Source organism: Dermacentor albipictus, unplaced genomic scaffold, assembly GCF_038994185.2.
Source record: "Dermacentor albipictus isolate Rhodes 1998 colony unplaced genomic scaffold, USDA_Dalb.pri_finalv2 scaffold_16, whole genome shotgun sequence".
Lineage (NCBI taxonomy): Eukaryota > Metazoa > Arthropoda > Arachnida > Ixodida > Ixodidae > Dermacentor > Dermacentor albipictus.
This window is the reverse complement of record NW_027225570.1, coordinates 8,407,103-8,429,955: the sequence shown is the minus strand read 5'-3', so window position 1 is coordinate 8,429,955 and position 22,853 is coordinate 8,407,103. Positions and strand designations below refer to the sequence as shown.

The window sequence follows — 22,853 nt, the reverse complement described above, 5'->3', positions numbered from 1 at the left end:
CGCTTTGCCGGTCTAGCGCACCAAACTTCAACGCTCAGTGTTTTTTTTTTTTTTTGTAAGAGTGCCGAACTGGCGACCATGGCGCTGGCGAGGGCGGAACAATAAAGAACTGAATAAAAAAATGGTGACAAGAAATTACAAAATTTTTATTTATTTATTTAAGTTATTTATTCATTTATTTATTTATTTACAGATACTGCAATCCAGAAAGGGATTTTAGCAGGGTGGGAGTACAATATATCAGTGTACAAATGCCGGCAGCATAAACAAAGCAAGACGGCCGGAATACACTGCTTATACAAACAAAATCGGTCTTGAATAAAGCAAAGCGAATACAAAGAAAGGTAATGAAGAAGGTCATATTTGAGCTTGTAACCCGTTCCACAGAGGTTACCAGCAAATGAAGACCACGAAGGCTGAGAAATTTGGATATTATTCAAGCATATTATCCCATTTAATCATAGTCCTGAGAAAAAAACGAAATATTTGAAAAAATTCTTTCTTACGCGAAATGGTGTAATTGATGCCTGTGTCTTGAGGCATACCCAGAAGAAAATGTAGCTATATCAGATATTATATTAAGGTAATGTTGTTTTACAAGCTAATATAAGAATTTTTGTAGGGAAACACGATTGCGCTCTGTGAGTGCAGGCAAGTCGGCTTGTTCTAAAAGTTCTGTTACTGAGGTACGGGCGAAGTCGTAATTGAAGCCTTTCTCTGCACTCGGTTGAGTTTTTGTTTTTTGTCTAAGCAGATCCCAGATAATCGCTGCATTAGCTACTACTTGGCATATAATTGTTTTGTAAGCTAATAAGCGAAGATAACATGAGGACAGTTTTAATGCTTCCTTAAGAAAAAACAATTTGCGACAGACATTAGTGGTCGCTTTATCAATGTGCCAATTTCATTTGAGGTTGCTAGTTATCCACAGGCCAAGGTATTTGTGTTTTATTACCTCAGATACAAAAAATATTGTTAGCTGAGTAATTGAAAGTAAACTTATTTTGTATGTGAGTAATGCACATCAAAACAGTTTTTTTTCAATATTAACCAACATCTGCCAACAAGCAACAACGTTCTGAATTGCGTCATTTTAGTAATATTTGATCCGAGGGGCTATCTATTCCTGAGTATAAATCACAGTCGTCTGCGCATAATTTATGTTAACAGGAAAATCCTTTACAATATCATTTATATACAGCACAAGAAGGTAAAGCCCAAGAACTGAGCCCTGCTTAACGCCAGAGTCAACGGAAAGGTTATTAGAGTTGTGATGCATAAAAGTTATGAATTCTTTACGTGCACTAACTTAATATGAAATCCAGTTAATTAGCCAAGACTTTTTAGGAATTTTGTTTATTTATGCAGAACTTTATGATGTCAGGATGGATATTTGGGCGCGTTCGTAAAGCATGATCTGAAGTGAAGGCGCCACAACGACGGTGGACGAAGAGGGAACGCACACACTCCATGTGTGTGTTCCCTCTTCGTCCACCGTTGTTGTGGCGCTTGAACTTGAGTTTATGACGAGAGACGTTATCGAAATCTTTAGAAAAGCCCATATATATGGCGTCTGTTTGCCGCTATTTATATAATTTGCGAACTCATGCACTGCTTGTACAAATTCAGTTATTGTTCATTAGCCTTTTCGGTATCCATGCTGATGGATTGTTAGAAAGTTATGCTTTTCGAGCTATTCCGAAATGTGTTTGCGAATGATTTTGTTCCAAGATCTTGCATGCATTGGAAGTTAATTAAATAGTGCGGTAGTTCTGGACGTGCTGCTAATTCCCGGTCATGTGGAGCGGCTTGACTCTGGCGATCCTCCAGTCGTCCAGCACTTGGCCAAATTGCAAGAATTTCACAAAAAGAACCGGAAAATATTTGGACACCCAATCAGCTTACCGCTTACAAAAAAAAACACCATTCGGAATGTTTTCTGGGCCAGAAGTATCATATTAGGTGCGGAGCAATGGGAGAGCTGGCTCACCAGCCGCGAGCTAGAGGCTCAAAGAGCTCTAATAGCGCACGCGTGCGAGGCGGCCCGGCTCAGTGGAGCCCTGGACTAGGGGCCCATCCATGGCTAAAGAGGACCCAAGCTTCAAGAATGAAGACTTCGGCCTCGACCCCCTAAAACCTTAAAAGAGTCAATAAAGTTTTCCATTCCATTCCATATTGAAAATCCCCTGTTCAGATATCATAACATCAGGTACAGGAGGCGATACTGCACGTGACATGGTAAAATTCCATTACCTTGATTAAAAACAGATTTGAAGTGCGCATAAGTTTGCAATTTCGTTGGTTTCATTATTCAACGTACCATTCACGTCAAACACATCACACTATTGAAAAAACGCCACTGATCAGCACAGTACGAATCAGAAGGTTTAGTGTTTTCACGCGTAGTGCTGTTTTCACGAAAGACACACCATCCGCCACCTTCGCTCGCACACTGAGCCGCGCGATGCCAACCACCCGGCCCGCCGATCGTTGCGACTCGCCCTTACGGCGAATCCCCTGCCGGCGCCGCGGTAGCTCAATTGGTAGAGCATCGCCCGTGTAATGCGAAGGTTGTGGGATCGCTTGTGGCAACAATGTTACACCATGTGTAGAGAATCTAGGTAGGCGCCAATCCAAAGCTGAGTCTCCAGACTACATACGCTGTTGCGGCTAATATGATAGCCACCATAGTTTTAACAGAGCTGCCGATTTGGTCTCGAAAATCAAGTGCAAATTTTTGTCGTTTCAATGGGTTTCCATTGCTGAATCTTTAACCACTCTGGGAACAAAATTCTGGCTATCCACAGCCTGACCGCTGCATTTGTCTTGTGTGGATTGTCTTCTAGAACATGTCTGTCTCCTGCCTTCTTCAGTAATCGACCTTGAGTTTTAATTATTTGCGAAAACCCGCTCGTTCCATTCAAAACGTGCTAGCTTCCTGTCGCGGTCGCTTGGGGTACTAGTTGGTACGTGTCCAGAAAAAGTGGATATGATTTGGCCGCATCTTTGCCTTCGTAACTGATCATCATGCCCTCTGTTGGCTTTTTTCGCTGAACAAACCAACAGTCTGGATTCCTCGTTGGGCACTTCGCGTGTAAGAACACTCATTTTCGGTAGTACACACGTCCGGTAAGCTTCGTCAAGATTCCGAGTGCCTCTTACGGCATCCCGTGGATTCCCCTGATGTCCTTGAGCAAAACACCGACGCCTGCCTCTTGTCTATCTAGGACCTCGTTAATATACGGGAAAAACAACGTCGTGACTCGACTTTACGTTCTATCATCAACAGTCTTAGCTCTGTTACACCCGACCCTTCATTCAACTTGTTCTGCCTGCATGACGGCACCGCATACCACATGCATCCTGACGGCTCTGAACGCCCATCGTCGTGCCTGCCCGTTTGCAGTCAGCTGTCCTTTGCCAGCTTCACGCTGAGACCACTGCTGGTCTCCTTGGCGTCACCGCACTTATGATCACATCAAGCGCTGTTTCTTCTTACTAGGTCTCTACCACTCCGTGCGACAATATGTCGCTAGCTACGACCAATGCCAGCACCGCAAGCGACCAGCTATGCTCCCTGGCAGTCTCCTTCATCCTATCGACATTCCTGCCGAACCGTTCTCTCGTGTTGGGCTCGACCTTCTTTCCCCCTTTCCAACCTCGACATCAGGCAACAAGCAGGTCGTCGTCGCGACCAACTACGCGACGCGATACGCCGTTACCCGCGCCATCCCGACCAGCGGCGCTACGGATGTCGCTGACTTTCTCCTTCATGACATAATCTTGCATCATGGTGTTGCTCGACAACTTCTGACTGATCAAGGCCGGTACGTTTTGTCTCACATCATCGAGGACATCCTTCGTTCAAGTTCTACCAGCCACAAGCTCACAACTGCTTATCATCCACAAGCAAACGGACTCACTGAGCGTTTGAACCGAACTCTGACCGATATGCTTTCAGTGTACGTCCCCGCGACCACCGCGATTGAGACACTGCTTCGCCGTATGTTATCTTAGCCTACAACTCGTCCAGACATGACACCACTGGTTACTCACCGTTCATTCTACTGTATGAAAGCGAACCTTCTCTGTCTTTCGATACTTCACTTCACACTGTTCTTAGCTCATCCACTACGTATGTTCGCGATGCCATAGCGCGTGCCGATACAGCTCGCTCACGAATGGCTCACAGTGCACCAGTTTTCCCAAAAAGCCCTGTATCACAGACACCACAGCAACGTTTGTTACTCTCCATGTGCCCTCGAGCTACTGTTGTCTCCGCCCCGCTGCTTCGGCTTCTCCGAAAAGATATTGTCCCGCTACGAAGATCTTTACACAGTGCTACGTCAAGTCACCGATGTTACATACGAAATCGAAACTGTCGTCCAGCCACCGCCGTTTACGCCACCGCCCTCTGCTATTGTGCACGTAATGAGACCTAAGCCGCGCGCAACGGGCCTTCCCTAAAGCCAGCCTGTTGCCCTGGTTGAATAATGTCCAATGTCTAGTACGAAGATACGTACAAAGAAAGGGGTCAAACAAGGAGACACAATCTCGGCAATGGTATTCACTGCGTGCTTGAAAGAAGTGTTCGAGCTATTAAACTGGGAAGGTTTAGGAGTAAGGATCGACGGCGAATACCTCAGCAACCTTCGGTTTGCCGATGACATTGTTCTGTTCAGCAACACTGCGGACGAGTTACAACAAATGACTGAGGACCTTAACAGGGAGAGTGTAAGAATGGGGTTGAAGAATAATATGCAGAAAACAAAGATAGTGATAAATAGCCGGGCAAAGGAACAAGAGCTCAAGATCGCTAGTCAGCCTCTAGAGCCAGTGAAGTAGTGCGGTTACCTAGGTAAACTAATCACAGGGAACCCTGACCATTAGAAGGAAATTCACAGAATAAAAATGGGTTGGATCACATACGGCAGACATCACGAGCTCCTGACTGGGAGCTTACCGTTATCATTTAAAAGGAAAGTACACAATCAGTGCATCTTACCGTTGCTGACATACGGCGCAGAGACTTGGCGGCTGACAAAGATGCTTGAGAACAAGCTAAGCACCGCACAAAGAGCGATGGAACGAGTAGTGCTAGGCATAACTTTAAATGGCAGAAAGAGAGCGGTTTGGATCAGAGAGGAAACGGGTATCGACAGTATTCTAATAGACATTAACAGCAAAAAATGGCATGGGGCAGGTCATGTAATGCGCAGATTAAATAACCGTTGGACCATTAAGGCGACAGAATGGGTACCAAGAGTAGGGAAGCGCAGTAGAGGACCGCAGAAGACTAGGTGGTGAGACGAAATTAGGAAATTTGCAGGTACTTGTTGGGATCGGTTGGCGCAGGACAGGGGTAACTGGAGATCGCTGTGAGAGGCGCTCGTCCTGCAGTGGACATAAAGGGGGCCGAATGATGGTGATGATGATGATGATCAATGGGCCCATTTGGTCTGTCTTAACAAGCACCGGGTTCGCGCTGTCGCACTGGTGTGGTAGTGCCACGGGACAGTGAACGTGCTGTTACTCTTGGTCGGACACAGACAACGACAACGAAGTGGCCTAAGACAGGTTCCACATTCGCTTCCCATCCGGTGAGCTGTTTCGTGCCACCTCATCTCGCATGCTCTAGAGGCATTGTACGAGGGGTGGACGTCACTTTAACCCCTGAGGAGATTTTAGAAATGTTCTCGGTGGCTGGCGTTATCTCCGTTTACCGGTGCAGTCGAGTGATTGACAATAAGAAGATACCAACACCGTGACTCATAGTTATATGTGCTGGGACGATGCGGCCAACATAAATTAAGGACTGGCCCCTAACTTAAAAAGTAGAAGCTCTAGCTCCACGCATTCTACAATGTAACAAATGTTGGCGATTTGGTGACAGCGTCTGAGGCTGCAGATCTGCACCCCGCTGCTGTGCTTGTGGAGACAGCCGCAGATTTAGTGATTGTTCCTCCTAAGAAGAGAAATGTCTGTGTGCTGGTGCTCATTCCGCCAACTACTCGAACTGTCCTGCAAGATCACAGCAAATGCAAATTGTAGATGTAATTGAAAGGAGACGTTGCTCACGCCGTGATGCTCTTGTTGAGGTCCAGGGGAGACCTAAGGGATATGCAGGAGTGACAGCCCGTCAGCAAATTGTTGCAAACTCAGACCTTTCCGACTCTATTGCGACAGCGGTCGAAAAGGCGTTGTAAAAAGCTATGAAACGATTAACATCAAATCTGTCGGAGACTCTAGCTCAAGTGTTGACATCACAAATGATTCAGCTTTTCAGTCCTTTAGCGAGTTCCGATGCTAGCTCGCAGATTATTACACAGACCCTAACATCTAATACCGAATAACTAGTGGATCCTTCATCAGTTATTGTACAAGACGTAGACAATGCGAGACCATCAACTTCAACTCAGCAGACCGACAACGGATGCTTCTCTGGATCAGTGTCGGAAAAGAACCAGGATGTAGAAATGGACCTCCCCACTCTTAAACGCACACGATCACCTAACGATAACTCATCGATCTCTGACCCGCACTCAAAAACCAAAACGTTTGTGAAAGATAGCCTTTCCAAGTCAGATTCTAATCCTAACTCTTCCAGCTCTGACCCTCAATATAAACCAACAAAATACGGTAAAGACAGTCTTTCGAAGAAATATTTCTTAAAAGACAGTATTTTAGAGCAAGTGGTTTCTAAAGTACGCATTAATTCATCATATGTTATTTAAAGGTATTACAGTGGAACTGCCGTTCCATTATTTCTGCAGCTACCGATTAAATATATTTTTGCTCACAACTTTCTCCCGACATTATTCTTTTGCAGGAAACCTGGTTCTCCAATGGCCAAGATTTTCATATAAAAATTATCGTTTATTTTGATTGCATCGTCCATCTAGAGGCGGAGGACTTGTTTTCTTGATAACCACTAAAATATGCCACAAAGTAAACATTTCCTACCAGTATATGTCTGCAGAGTGTGAGATACTAGCAATAGATGTAACTATTCCTGGTTTTTCCCCATTTTCCTTAGTCAATACACATTTTCCCACAGGCGTGCATGATACTCGTTTCCTCGATACCGTTGTCAAATCTTGTAGGAAAGAAATTGTGATAGCCGGAGACTCATTCGCATCACGTGCCTTGGGGTTTCAAAACGGACTCATGTGGAAAGCGATTGTCGGACTGGGCAATTAATCAAAATTTTGTTGCTTAAACACGAAGTCAGCTACCTTTATTCAAGGCCTTTCTAAATTGGCATTGGATCTAGCATTTGGCAGTTCAGGAATTTCTGTAACCTCCTGGTCTACTGTCGACTCAGCCTCAATTAGTGACCATCTACCGATTAGGTTTGATATTGTATGCCCTGTCATTCCCCTGGAGTCTCCAACGCGTACTTTTATCAATTATCAGAAATTTCAGAATATTTTGAAAACGATCCTCAATTCTCAGAAAATGGTACCCAATGACATCAAAGCCATGAGGCTTTGCGCTGTAGTAAAAAGTTCCTTTAAAACGTCCCAATTTAATGTTACCATAAACAAAAGTACTACCTCTCCTTGGTGGAATTCGGACTGCACGCGGGATTATAGAAGAAGAAAAGCCGCGTGGAAGAAATTACTTTACAATCAGTGTCCGAGCAACTGGAGTGATTATAAATTCGCAGCTGCTGCGTTCAAGAAAACAGTATCGAATGCCAAACACGAGTGCGACGAAAAACATCACGAATTCCTCTTTAAGCCCAGCAACAAAAAATCCCTGTTCAGACTCCTTCGTTATAGAAAATTCATACCAACACCAGCGAATACTGAATCGATAATACTTTCACCACGCGAGTTATATGCTTCTTTAGAATTCATAGGAAAGGGCTTAACGCAACGCTTAACATCACGTTTGCCGAATGGGCAACTAAGGCCTCCCATCACCGATGACTTTGTGGAAGTCACAGTGTCAGAGCTCTCTAATGTCATTAGATCTCTGCCTGCCCCAGCTCCAGGTCCTGACGGCATTTCGAATGCCATGCTAAAAATGCTGTTTGAAATGTCTTCTGATCACATTCTGAACACGGTGAATTATTCTCTAAAGAATGCTTAGATTCCACCAGAATGGAGGTCAGCCAAAATTATCCCGCTACTTATAAAACAAGGAGCTGGATACAACCTTGCCAACATTAGGCCTATCTCTCTTACGTCAAATATGGTAAAACGAATTGAAGGAGTTTTATATGATCGTATGGTGGATCATATATCTGAAAATTCGTTAGTGAGCCCAAGTTAAATAGGTTTCCGGCCCGGTCTCTCCATTTGGTGTGCGCATGTAGATTTGGAAAGCCGCATCCAACTTGCTCAGCATCGAAAAGAAGTTAGCGCTTTCGTGACACTTGAAATAGCAAAAGCTTGTGACAGCGTTGAGTACTCTCTACTGCTGGACAGATTACAGTCCTACAATTTTCCCAGATATATAACGGCGTGGATTTTTGAATTTCTAAGAAACAGAAAATTTCATTGTTTCAAAACGGCTTTTCTTCAAGAATGTTCGATCAGACAAGAGGGACGCCGCAGGGGGCTGTTCTGTCTCCTATACTATTTCACCTCCTGGTACAGTGGTTCAATACCACTGCACCAGGAGGTGAATCTGTATGTCTATGCAGATGACATTGCATTTTTCGCGACAGCTAGAGACATCAATTCCCTTCACCTGTCTTTGCAAACGTACCTCTGTACTCTACAGACGTGGCTTCACAACCTGCACCTGTCGCTAAACGTAAACAACAGTGCAGTCCTTGTATTTGCGCTCTCCGGGCCGTTACAGTTATCATTAGCATATGAACAGAGAACCATTCCTCAGGTAGAGTCGCTTAAATACTTGGGTATGATATATGACGGAAAACTTAACTGGCATTCTCACATAGAAAATATTGCAACGAAGGCGACACGAGCCATAGGTTTACTACGTAGAATCAGTAACCGACGTTCTGGTATGCGAAGTGACATATTAATTATGATTTATCGTATGTATGTACGACCGATTCTAGAATTTGGTTGTGTTTTGTTCTCCGGAAGTGCAAAATATAAATTAAGACCCCTTGTTCTCTTAGAAAGAGAAGCTCTTCGACTATGTTTATGTCTTCCTAAATTGGTTGCTAATAATGTATTCTACCAGGAAGCGCGCCTACCTACCCTTCACACACGATCTCGCATGCTTATGGTTCAAACCTACTTAAGAGCTTATGATTCTTCGCTACGACGTGGGCAATATGCATTTATTAGTGAACCAAATACATTTTTTGAGACCGCTTGGTCACGGTTCCATACCCCACAAGTTGTATTTGTGCAAGCACAATTAGCACCTTTAAATGTTCGCCTTAGAGAAATAATTTCGCTTCATGGGTCTCCGGGGTCGCTGAAAATTGAATTTGCAGACATTTTTGCACACAATGCAAAATTTCTGCCCACAACATATTTGCATGACCCTTTAGAAGAATATTTGGCCCGTTTCAAAATAAACGTAATAGCGACTGATGCTTCTTCGTGTGAAGAGAAGGCAGGTGTGGGTATCTACTCACCATCCCTCGATTGGTCTTTCTCACTTCGCCTACCAGATTACACATCAGCCTTTCATGCCGAACTTCCGGCAATTGTTCTTGCCTTGCGGAAATTACGCATTCATATTTATTTATTTATTTATTTATTTATTTATTTATTACATACTGCAGCCCCTTGGGTTCAAGCAGGTGAGTAGTTTAAAAAAAAACAGTCATAATACAAAAAAAAACTACAGTACAAACTGTTTGAAGAAATAACATAGATAATAAAACACAAAATGTCAACCATGGAATCTGTTTTAAAGATTAGTGTAATAAAATATAGTACAACAGAGTTCGAAACAACGACAGAAGCTGTTTCTAGATCAGTGTAATAATAGTGCTACAATAACAGATGTGAAATGGTGCAACAGTGATACTTCGGTGTGGTAGGAGAGACTAAGAAGATGTCTGGTATAATTCATTCCAATCTAAGACAGTGCGCGGAAAATAGGAATACTTATAACTTTCAGTTCTAGCAAAAAAAGGTGTTAAAGAGTTAGGCTGATGGTGCCTTGTGGGTCTGGTTAGTAAGGGTGATAGATACGGTGATGGATCTATCGCAAGCTTATGGTTAAGAAGCAGTGAAAGGAAGTCGATTCGGAACTGTTTTCGACGCTTTATAGGAAGGGCAATGTCATTGGCTATCATTATTTCGGATGGAGAGTCATTTCGTGAGAATGTGTTATAAATACACCGGAATACTTTCCTCTGTATTCTTTCAAGACATTTAATGTTTATTTGAATATAAGGATCCCATACTACACTGGCGTATTCTAATTTGGGTCTGAATAATGAATAATAACATAGTAGTTTAACATTGCTTGGGGTGGTTCGAAGTTTATGTCTCAGAAAGCAGAGCTTTCGAAAGGCAGATGAACAAATATTGCTAACATGCATATTCCAGGATAAATTAGTTGTTAATGTAACACCTAAGTATTTGTAATTGTCGACTTTTTCCAATGACGACGGCCAAGTCTGTAAGTAAAAGACAGAGGCGTTTTTTTACGTGTTATAGGAAGGAGAACGGTTTTGTCGGTTTTAACAACCATCCCCCAATCATTGCACCAATTCAATGTGTTATTCAGGTTGTTATTGAGCTCAATCTGATTATCGGAACAAAAAATTTCTTTGAAAAAAACGCAGTCATCAGCAAACAGCCGGATTTGCACACCAGGGGTTATTACATTTGCAATATCGTTAATATAAACCAAGAAGAGCAGGGGGCCCAGTACACTACCCTGAGGTACCCCTGACGTGACTGGGAGACTGCCAGAAAGCTGTCCTCTAATGTCAGTGTGTTGCTTCCTGTTAGTCAGGTATGCCGAAATCCAGTTGACAAAGATTTCAAGGATGCCAAGGATTCTAAGCTTTAAAATTAGTTTATCATGCGGGACCTTATCAAAGGCTTTACTAAAGTCGAGAAATGTTACGTCTATTTGGCCGTTACGATCGAGAGATAAAGCGAACGAGTGAACTACCGTTATCAGTTGGGTTACCGTAGAATACCCTTTTCGGAAGCCGTGTTGGTACTCGGTTAATGCGGCATTATTTTCCAAAAATTTGTGTACCCAATTTGCAATTATATGGTCTACAAGTTTGCAGCATTGGGAGGTTAGTGATATCGGTCGATAATTCTGCATAAGCAACCGGTCGCCTTTCTTAAACACAGGGACAACTCGGGCAGTCTTCCAGTCATTTGGCAATTGCGCTGTCATGAGTGAGACACGGAATAAAATCACAAGAAATTTGGCAAGAATTTGAGCATATCGCTTGAGAAATACGTTAGGAATTTCGTCCAAACCACATGAGCTCTTGGTTTTCAATTTTAGTAGCATATTAAATACACCAGCATAAGATATGAAACTTACATCTGTTAAATGGACATCAGTGTGACAATTTACATCAGCATGCTGTGTGATATCACACGCGCTCACAGTAGAACAAGAGAACACACTTTGAAAATTATTGCTGAAGTGCTGAGAAATGGCACTCCGATCGGTAATTGCCTTCCTGTCAACTGATATTTGCGAAACTGGCTTCTTCTTTTCTTTTATGTACTGCCAGAACTTAGCAGGATCATTTTTTGTTAAGTTAGGAAGTGATATCTCGAAATAATAATCTTTCGCGGTGTGAACTCCACTTGCAAGATTGTCTTGCATTTCTCGTAATTTGTCGCACTGCCCCGCATGCTTCTTTTTAAACCTTTTTATTCTGCGTTTCAAATGGATGATTTTCCGATTCTTCCAAGGTGTTTGCTTGCTAACTTTATTCAGTTTGTTTGGGACGAAGTTAACCAGACAATAATGACACATTTCCTTGAACTTGCTCCTAAGTAACTGAATATTGCTGCTGTCGAAATCAACCAAACAGGTTTCCATGTATTCGACAACGCCTGCGTCATTGGCATTAGAAAAATCTTTAAAGTAGAGCGCAGACACGTGTTTATGCTTATCTAGAGGTACTGGCGGTAGCGATATGTTTACGAGATGGTGATCGGGGAGCCCTTGCTCGACTTTCACATTATAATCAGAGAAATCTCGACTGAGAAATACCAAGTCTAACACCGAGCTGGATGCATTTTGTACACGAGTGGGTTCATGGACTACTTGCATCAAGTTGTATCGTAACATAATATCAAACATAATGGTCACGTGTTTGTTATGTTGATTACTGGCAATAAGGCATTCCCAATCTACTCCCGGCAGGTTAAAATCAACAAGCAGATGAATTTTGTTTCTTTCATGCATGGACATTTCTATATTCAGTCGCTCTAATATATCTGGTGAGGAATCCGGAGGTCTATAAAAAGCGTATAGCGTCAAACTGTGACCCCAGTAAGAGACTTTCACACCCAGCCATTCGAGGTCGATAATGTCGTCCAGCAAAACAGCCTGAACGCTATCTTTAATTAACATCGCTACACCACCACCCCTAGAGTGCCGGTCCTTAGGATAAACTCTATAAGAAGGAGGAAAAATGTCGTTATCGCATAGCTCCTCGTTTAGCCAGGTTTCTGTTAAAACAGTTACATGAGGATCGTCTTGTAGTAGCACGATCTCTAAGGCCTCGGTTTTGTTTTTGACACTGCGAGCGTTTATATTCAACATTCGGAGACGTTTATAAGCTTTACAGGCAGAGTGTCAATCTCGAGATAATACGGATGCATTATCTTGATCACCTTCCACAGGCGTGGACGATGTGTTTTTATAGTTTTAACACGTTTGTTAAGCGATTCATCCCAAAAGAAGAATTCCTTGTCAATTCTTAGTCTGTCGTGAATAAGCGAGACCCTTTTTCCCAGCTGCTTCTCATTTTTTGACCCGCCGTGGTTGCTCAGCGGCTATGGTGTTGGGCTGCTGAGCACGAGGTAGCGGGATCGAATCCTGGCCACGGCGGCCGCACTTCGATGGGGGCGAAATGCTAAAACAACCATGTGCTTAGATTTAGGTGCACGTTGAATAACCCCAGGTGGTCGAAATTTCCGGAGTCCTCCACTACACCGTGCCTCATAATCAGAAATTGATCTTGGCACGTAAAACCCGATAATTTCTTTCTTCTTCTTCTTCTTCTTCTTCTTCTTCTCATTTTTTGCACTTTCCCACAGCAGTTCCCGTTTTCTTAACGTTGATGCCGAGTAGTCATTTTGGATAAACGTTGTGCTGCCTTGTAACTATTTGACATTGGCGAAGATTGCCTTCGTTTCATTGTAATCTTGGAGGTGAATGATTACTGGGCGTTGGCCTTTCCGCTGTCCAAGTCGACGGATGCGGCCATTGGATTTACACTTCACGCCGAGTGTTTCTTCGAAGACCTCTTTGACTACTTTGTGTTTAAGTGAAATTTCTGTTTCATCGGATGACTCGGGAATTCCGTGAAATATCAGATTAGACCGTCTACTTCGGTCTTCCAGATCTGTTAGTTTTTTTGCTTGGAAGTTTATGATATGCTCTACCGATTGTAGCGCCGCCTGCACTTAATCAGCTTGTCCTGAAGGAAGGGAGGACTGAGAGCTGTTTTCGTACACTTTATCGTGCAGCTTCTCTGCTGTCTTTTTAATGTCTCTTATTTCTGCTTTTATTTCACTTATGTCACATCGTATGGCCTTCTGGCCCTCAAGTAGCTCTTCAAAAAGTTCGTTTTGTGTAGGTCCGGGGTTTAGTTCCACATCGCCACTTAACAATCTCATCATCAAAAACAATTATGGGCAATGCTATAACACCGTTTGGGGCACGGCAGGACTACAATGCCAGGACAGTTACTTCGATATGTACAGGAATGGCAACTAACCTGCAGTACGAAAAACAGTTTCCTGTTTAGCGTCATGGCATTGCCAGGTCCGCCATGCCGACTGAAGTTGTAGTCGTGAGGTATCTCTTTTATATGCTCGGCTGTTGATGACGTCACGCCGGGTTGTTCGATAGGTGTCGCTAGTAGATCCGCACCATCATGAGATGACGCTTGTTGATTTGCTGATGGGACGAATTTCGAAAGCTGGTACGCATCGTTGGTGTGGCGTGCCTCGTGGCACACGTGACCAGTGGTTGATAAACCGGCAGCAATTCCCAGCAAACCCTGCAGTACGAAAAACAGCTTCCTGTTTAGCGTCATGGCATTGCCAGGTCCGCCATGCCGACTGAAGTTGTAGTCGTGAGGTATCTCTTTTATATGCTCGGCTGTTGATGACGTCACGCCGGGTTGTTCGATAGGTGTCGCTAGTAGATCCGCACCATCATGAGATGACGCTTCTTGATTTGCTGATGGGACGAATTTCGAAAGCTGGTACGCATCGTTGGTGTGGCGTGCCTCGTGGCACACGTGACCAGTGGTTGATAAACCGGCAGCAATTCCCAGCAAACCCTGCAGTACGAAAAACAGCTTCCTGTTTAGCGTCATGGCATTGCCAGGTCCGCCATGCCGACTGAAGTTGTAGTCGTGAGGTATCTCTTTTATATGCTCGGCTGTTGATGACGTCACGCCGGGTTGTTCGATAGGTGTCGCTAGTAGATCCGCACCATCATGAGATGACGCTTCTTGATTTGCTGATGGGACGAATTTCGAAAGCTGGTACGCATCGTTGGTGTGGCGTGCCTCGTGGCACACGTGACCAGTGGTTGATAAACCGGCAGCAATTCCCAGCAAACCCTGCAGTACGAAAAACAGTTTCCTGTTTAGCGTCATGGCATTGCCAGGTCCGCCATGCCCACTGAAGTTGTAGTCGTGAGGTATCTCTTTTATATGCTCGGCTGTTGATGACGTCACGCCGGGTTGTTCGATAGGTGTCGCTAGTAGATCCGCACCATCATGAGATGACGCTTGTTGATTTACTGATGGGACGAATTTCGAAAGCTGGTACGCATCGTTGGTGTGGCGTGCTTCGTGGCACACGTGACCAGTGGTTGATAAACCGGCAGCAATTCCCAGCAAACCCTGCAGTACGAAAAACAGCTTCCTGTTTAGCGTCATGGCATTGCCAGGTCCGCCGTGCCCACTTACAAGGGTTATTATAGTCATAGATTCTCTATCTGTATACAGCGCACTTACTGCGTCTACAAAGGCGACAATATGAAACACGTTTAATTCATTAGCTCAGTGTCACTTAAGTTTAGTGCATGTAGCATGGTTACCTGGCCACCGAGACATTCATATTAATTGAACAGCCGATTCCTTAGCACGAGGTTCTTTAGCACGTCCTGTGCTATGTGTGCTGCCGGCAACTTCGCACATTACTGCAGCCAGATATAGGCAATTTTCTTTGAGCGAGCACAAAAGAGCTCTGTCACTAGCAATATCTTCAGATTTTTTACACCTAAATTATTGTTGGAACCGGCAATGATGTCCTAACCGGAAATTCGAAGTTTCATTTACTAGACTGCGTTGCCGCATCCCAACACTTAATTTTTATTTGCAGAGATGTGGTCAGGCCGTATCCCCTCTATGCTACCTCTGCATTGAACCGGAAACTATAGAACATTTTTTATTATCATGTCGGCGGTTTTCTACGCATCGAAAACTATGTCTAGAAATTCCACTTCAAAATTTAGGATTACCTTTAAGCAGTACTGTTATACTCTCCCTTGGAGCAACAGTTTTGGGATATAGCCACAGGAACGTTTGCCTAGCCATTTATAATTTTCTATGTGGCACAAATAGAATGCCTTGATGATAGTTTTTAGTTTCAAGAATTGATTTATTTTTACTTGAGTTCAGAAAATTAGAAAAGTAAAAACAAATTCAGAGTTTAAATCATACTATTATTATTCATATTTACCTTACTTTTTCCTTGCTTTTTTTACCAATCCTATCAATGCAAGGCTCACTATAGTATTGATCAATACTTTATCTCATGTATTCACACGTTATTTTGCATCTTGGGTTATTTGTTTTCCTTTCTTTTTTTCGTGTGTTATTTATTTATTAACCAATTCATTTTACTTTACCTATTGAATCATATTACCACCCGATTTGTGGCCTATCTCCCACAGTGGGTTTGTGCCGTTAACTGAGACTGCATCATCATCATCATCGTCATCATCATCATAATGGCAGACAGTTCAGTTTCACAGCTTGAGTCCCCTCGCACCAGCGACAGATTGACGTCTCTCGGATGAGTCATGTCACAAGCGGATTCAGCTAAACATGTTAGGGAGATATGTGTGTTCTGTGCGTATTAAGTCGCCCTGATGTAGCTACTAGCCTTGCCACAGCTGCGAATGGCTGTGCACGTCTGACGCTTACGCGGCCCGCGTGCCGCATTCAATTGTTGGTAATCACGAAGTAATCATCCCACATTGCACTTTTATACAAAATTGTTGATGGTTCGCTGACGCATTCAAGGCCTTTCCTTTTAACGTGGAAGGCTTCCTTCAAAAGAAATGTTCTTTTTAGAAGCCCTTAGTTAGAACTGAGCATGTTGCTGCGCCGCCTGCGCTCGGTGAAAAATCTTAATCTTTTAGCTTTTAATGGAGTACTCCCTTACGGCTGGGTTTTGTGTATCACGCAACCATTATCATTTATGAACATTTGGCCCTATGCATCACGTGTCATTGTCCCGAACGTCACCTTTACAATCATTTTATCGCCTTTTGCCCGTTAACATGTTATTTTCGACAACGTGCGAGTTGCGCCGCCACATTTGCGTATATATATTGTGTGCTTCCGTCAATAAAGCATCAGTTGTTAGTAAGCGCTCGTCCGCGTCTCTTCATGTGTCGTATGTTTGGCGCTTTAGTACTTCAGTAATATGCGCCAACTAGCCAAACAAAATGTTCTGCTGGAATAGCTTCTTGAAGACGTGGAATCGGCGATGGGTAAAGTCAAATGAAAACATATACTGATGGGCCACTTATATGCCAAGGTAGGCAAGAAGTAGGCTGGAGACAAGTCAGTGGGGGAATATGGCATATGCTCTAGGAATAACAGGGGAGAGTTATTAGTAGAGTTTGCGGAACAGAATAATATGAGGATAATGAATACCTTCTTCCGAAAGCGGGATAGCCGAAAGTGGACGTGGATGAGCCCGAACGGGGAGACTAGAAATGAAATAGACTTCATACTCTGCGCTAACCCTGGCATCATACAAGATGTGAACGTTCTCGGCAGGGTGCGCTGCAGTGACCATAGGATGGTAAGAACTCGAATTAGCCGAGACCTGAGAAGGGAACGGAAGAAACTGGTACATAAGAAGCCGATCAATGAGTTAGCGGTAAGAGGGAAAATAGAGGAATTCCAGATCAAGCTACAGAACAGGTATTCGGCTTTAACTCACGAAGAGGACCTTAGCGTTGAAGCAATGAACGACAATATTGTGGGCATCATTAAGGAGTGTGCAATGGAAGTCGGTGGTAACTCCGTTAGGCAGGATACCAGTAAACTATCGCATGAGACGAAAGATCTGATCAAGAAACGCCAATGTATGAAAGCCTCTAACCCTGCAGCTAGAATAGAACTGGCAGAACTTTCGAAGCTAATCAACAAGCGTAAGACAGCTGACATAAGGAAGTATAATATGGATAGAATTGAACATGCTCTCAGGAACGGAGGAAGCCTAAAAACAGCGAAGAAGAAACTAGGAATTGGAAAGAATCAGATGTATGCGTTAAGAGACAAAGCCGGCAATATCGTTACTAATATGGATGAGATAGTTCAAGTGGCTGAAAAGTTCTATAGAGATTTATACAGTACCAGTGGCTCCCACGAGGATAATGGTAGAGAGAATAGTCTAGAGGAATTTGAAATCCCACAAGTAACGCCGGAAGAAGTAAAGAAAGCCGTGGGAGGTATGCAAAGGGAGAAGGCAGCTGGGGGGAATCAGGTAACAGCAGATTTGTTGAAGCATGGTGGGCAGATTGTTCTAGAGAAACTGATCACCCTGTATACGCAATGCCTCATTACTTCGAGCGTACCGGAATCTTGGAAGGACGCTAACATAATCCTAATTTATAAGAAAGGGGACGCCAAAGACTAGAAAAAATATAGATCGATCAGCTTACTGCCCGCTGCCTACAAAGCATTTACTTAGGTATTTGAAAATAGAATCAGGAACACCTTAGACTTCCGTCAACCAAAGGACCAGGCAGGATTCCGTGAAGGCTACTCAGCTATAGACTATAATCACACTATCAATCAGGTGATGCGGAGTATAACCAAAGCTTATATATAAATTTCATTGATTACGAGAAAGCGTTTGATTTAGTCGAAACCTCAGCAGTCATGGATGCTTAACGGAATCAGGGTGTAGACGAGCCGTATGTAAAAATACTGAAGGATATCTATAGCGGCTCCACGGCCATCGTAGTCCTTCATAAAGAAAGCAACAAAATTCCAATAAAGAAAGGCGTCAGACAGGGAGATACGATCTCCCCAATGCTATTCACAGCGTGTTTACAGGAGATCTTCAGAGACCTTGATTGGGAAGAATTGGGGATAAGAGTTAATGGAGCATACCGTAGTAACTTGCGATTCGCTGGTAATATTGCAGTGCTTAGTAACTGAGGGGACCAACTGCAATGCATGCTCACTGACCTGGAGAGCCAAACCAGAAGGGTGGGTTTAAAATTTAATCTGCAGAAAACTAAAGTAATGTTTAACAGTCTCGGAAGAGAACAGCAATTTACGATCGGCAGCGAGGCACTGGAAGTCGTAACGGAATACATCTACTTAGGGCAGGTAGTGACTGCGGATCCGGATCATGAGACAGATATAATCAGAAGAATAAGAATGGGCTGGGGTGCATTTGGCTGGCATTCTCAGATCATGAACAGCAGGTTGCCATTATCCCTCAAGAGGAAACTGTATAATAGCTGCGTCTTACCAGTACTCACCTACGGGGCAGAAACCTGGAGGCTTACGAAAAGGGTTCTACTCAAATTGAGGACGACGCAACGAGCTATGGAAAGAAGAATGATCGGTGTAACGTTAAGGGATAAGAAAAGAGCAGATTGGGTGAGGGAACAAACGCGAGTTAATGACATCTTAGTTGAAATCAAGAAAAAGAAATGGGCATGGGCAAGACATGTAATGAGGAGGGAAGATAACCGATGGTCATTAAGGGTTACGGACTGGATCCCAAGGGAAGGGAAGCGTAGCAGGGGGCGGCAGAGAGTTCGGGGGGCGGATGAGATTAAGAAGTTTGCAGGGACGGCATGGCCACAATTAGTACATGAGCGGGGTTGTTGGAGAAGTATGGGAGAGGCCTTTGCCCTGCAATGGGCGTAACCAGGCTGATGATGATGATGATGATTTAAACGTTTACTCGTGGACTTTACATGGGCCATGTACACGTGCACATGGTCCGTGAAATACACTATGCTTATTATTTGAATTAGTAAGTAAATGGTTACAACAGTTTGTATGACCATTATTACTTAAGTGTATACTAGTGTAAGGGCTGCACTTTTTAATGTCTCAATTTCGACGAGTCTTACATGGGCCCGGGACATTTGATTTAATTTAGTAACAGCATTGTTACAAACTTCTAATAAACTTCTAACAATTTGCTACATTTTTTAGGGATGGAACTAGACATTGCCACTTGTGTGCATATGTCAGAACTATATCTAATTCACTCAGTAATCGAAACGAGGCCAAGTAGGACTTACTCGAAATCAAATGTTGAATTAGCAAATTCGTGGGTGATAGTTGGCAACGGTTGGCGCAGGACATGGGCAATGGAAGATCGCCGGGAGATGCCTTCGTCGTGCAATGGACATAAAATAGGTTGCTGCTGCTGCTGATGATGAAAATTTTGAGTGAAGATATAGAGGCAACTTAAAAGAAACCTCGAATGATGTAACAGACATCGAGCAATGAACATTTGAGAGGGATTGGCATCGCCATCGCGGGGGAGGAGGGCTCCGCCCGATGCGCAAGATTTCGGAAGGTGCTCAGGCCCTGGAGCCTCCCATAGTCGGCGCGTGTGGTTATCGTGGCCAAACAGACCGTCTTGCGCGGCACTGCGCTTTTCTTCCCATGCTTTCGTACTACCTACGATGAAAGAGACCCTTCGTCTTGGGGAAATCCCCCTACCTACGTCAGCGCGACAACACCCAAGGAAGAATCACATCGAATCTTGCTCGTAGGCGGTCGCCTCCGCATCTTGTATGAACAGTGACCCCGTAACACGCGCTGGCACCACGGATTGACCTCAGCAGCTGACATCGCGGGCGAGTGTAGCATTCCCCACCTCACGTTACCCCGCCGCCACCCCTCGGAAGCCCAGATGAGATCGCCCAAGCGGCTGCGGATGCCGTGGACGCCTGCAACTCAGCGCATGCGCAGGCCGTCTCTTCTCCGCTCCTGCTCCGCTTTCCGCTTCGTTATTCCACTGTAAGCGTGTCCTCCACTCTCCTCTTCGCTCTCTCATCTTTCATCTTCCACTGCGCTCCGCGTTCGCTTGCATCCTTCGCTGCACTCGTTTGCTCGGTTACGAGGGAAGATAAGTCACAGATTGTGCTCATATCGAGGGTTGTATGGAAACTCTACGCCGGGGAAGGTGGCATAAAATAAACACACAGCGCGTACTAGGTTGAAATAGTTTAGGGGTGATTCTTTATTCAGATATATCGTTTTATATTCGTGTGTGTGATTTACATGCCCCTCCTTTTTATTTGCAGGGATATTCGAATACGTGAAGTCCGTGTGCGAGGATATTGTAGACCAAGACGTGACGATGAGCTTCCACGGACCAATGCCCATTCTTATAGCGGTTACTCCTTCGGTTGTGGAGGTAAGTTAGTGCACTGTTTCGTTTCAAGGTGAGCCCTTTTTGAACAAACCATCATCGCCAGATTACCTAAAAAACAAAATGAGGGAAACGTCTCGCTCCGTTTCTGGCCTGGTCTCTATCACTCCGTGCAGCAATATGTCGCTAGCTACGACCAATCCGATCACGACCATCATGATCAAAGGTAACAATAAGAAGACCGGTCACTAAAAGACCACATCGTGAACTATGCTCCCGCCTAAAGTGCTGCAACACCTTTTTCGTTTTCTTTGAGGGGTCGGTGCCCTTTTTTACCTTTGATCATGATGCCTCCCGACCAGACGAGCTTCCGTCAAAACCTCCGCTTCATCCATAGAATCTTGTGTCGAATATCTCAATTGCACTCCACATTTCTGTATTTCATTGGCTATTGGGTTCTTTTCCTCGCTTAGCAACGAGCTCGAAACAGGAAAATACTCGCCGCATCAGCACAGTGGCTATGGCTTTCCTTGACTAAGCACTGCACTCTGTTTAAGTATGTTGTTAGGATGGATAGCTGGGCGTGTTAAGCATGATCTAAAGTGAATGCGCACTGAGAAATTGTGTTTGCACTCCCAGTATAAAATAGTGGCGTTTTTTCCCTGATTAAACATTGTTTGAAGTGGCACCCTGTGTGTGTTCCGTCTTCGTCCAACGACGTTGTCACGCCTTCACTTCAGATCCTGTTTCAGTAGTTCCGTGCAGCAGAGCCAACGCTACGCAACCCGCGAGCGCAGATTCTTGCGCAGCGAGAGATCTAGTGCCACAGTTCCGAACCCGTTAGACGAATAAATGGCTTGACAAGTACTCTTGTCGGCAGGTGTTTACTTGGAAGCTTCTCTACAGGTCGCATAGTGGTTTATTACGCAATTTTTCTCGTTCATTATTAAAATATTTATTGTAGCTCGGTGATTCTGAGAACACAGTCATCCACTTGTGTGAACTAAAACATCATCATCTTCAGCCTGGTTGCGCCCACTGCAGGGCAAAAGCCTGTCCCATACTTCTCCAGCTACCCCGGTCATGTACTAATTGTGGCCATGTTCTCCCTGCAAACTTCTTAATCTCATCCGCCCACCTAACATTCCGCAGCCCCCGCTACGCTTCCCTTCCCTTGGAATCCAGTCCGTAACCCTTAATGGCCACCGGTTACCTTTCCCCCTCATTACATGTCCTGCCCATACCCATTTCTTTTCTTTGATTTCAACTAATATGTCATTAACTCGCGTTTGTTCCCTCACCCAATCTGCTCTTTTCTTATGCCTTAATGATACACCTATCATGCTTCTTTCTATAGCTCCTTGCATCGCCCTCAATTTAAGTGGAACCCTTTTCGTAAGCCTACTGGTTTCTGCCCCGTAGGTGAGTACTGGGTAGACACAGCTATGATACACTTTTCTCTTGAGGGATAATGGCAACCAGCCGTTCACGATATGAGAATACCTGCCAAACGCACGCCAGGCCATTCTTATTCGTCTGATTATTTCAGTCGCATCATCCGGATCCGCCGACACTGCCTGCCCTAAGTAGGTGTGTTCCCTTACCACTTCCAGTGCCTCGCTACCTATCGTAAACTGCTGTTCTCTTCCGAGACAGGTAAACATTACTCTAGTTTTCTGCAGATTAATTTTTAGACCCACCCTTCTGCTTTGCCTCTCCAGATCTGTGAGCATGCATTGCAGTTGGTCCCCTGAGTTACTAAGCAAGGCAATTTCATCAGCGAATCGCAAGTTACTAAGGTATTCTTCAATAACTATTATCCGCGATTCTTTCCAATGCAGGTCTCTGTATATGTCCTGTAAACACGCTCTGAATAGCATTGGATAGATGGTATTTCCCTGCTTGTCGCCCTTCGTTATTCGAATTTTGTTGCTTTCTTTATGGAAGACTACGGTGGCTGTGGAGCCGCTATAGACACCTTTCAGTATTTTCCTGCCTGGTCCTTTGGTTGACGGAAGTCTAAGATGTTCCTGATTCTATTTGCAATTACCTTAGTAGATACTTTGTAAGCAACGGACAGTAAGG

General features: G+C 44.2%; 1 protein-coding gene across 1 annotated transcript in view; it reads left to right on the top strand.

Moving 5' to 3' along the window:
• The window catches only part of LOC135901682 (cytochrome P450 4V2-like), a 152,393-nt gene that overhangs the window by 2,996 nt on the left and 126,544 nt on the right, over positions 1 to 22,853 (top strand). Inside the window, exon 2 of the mRNA XM_065431527.1 lies at positions 20,701 to 20,813. Within this exon, the coding sequence (XP_065287599.1) occupies positions 20,701 to 20,813 (113 nt within the window). The remainder of the gene's footprint in view (positions 1 to 20,700; positions 20,814 to 22,853) is intronic.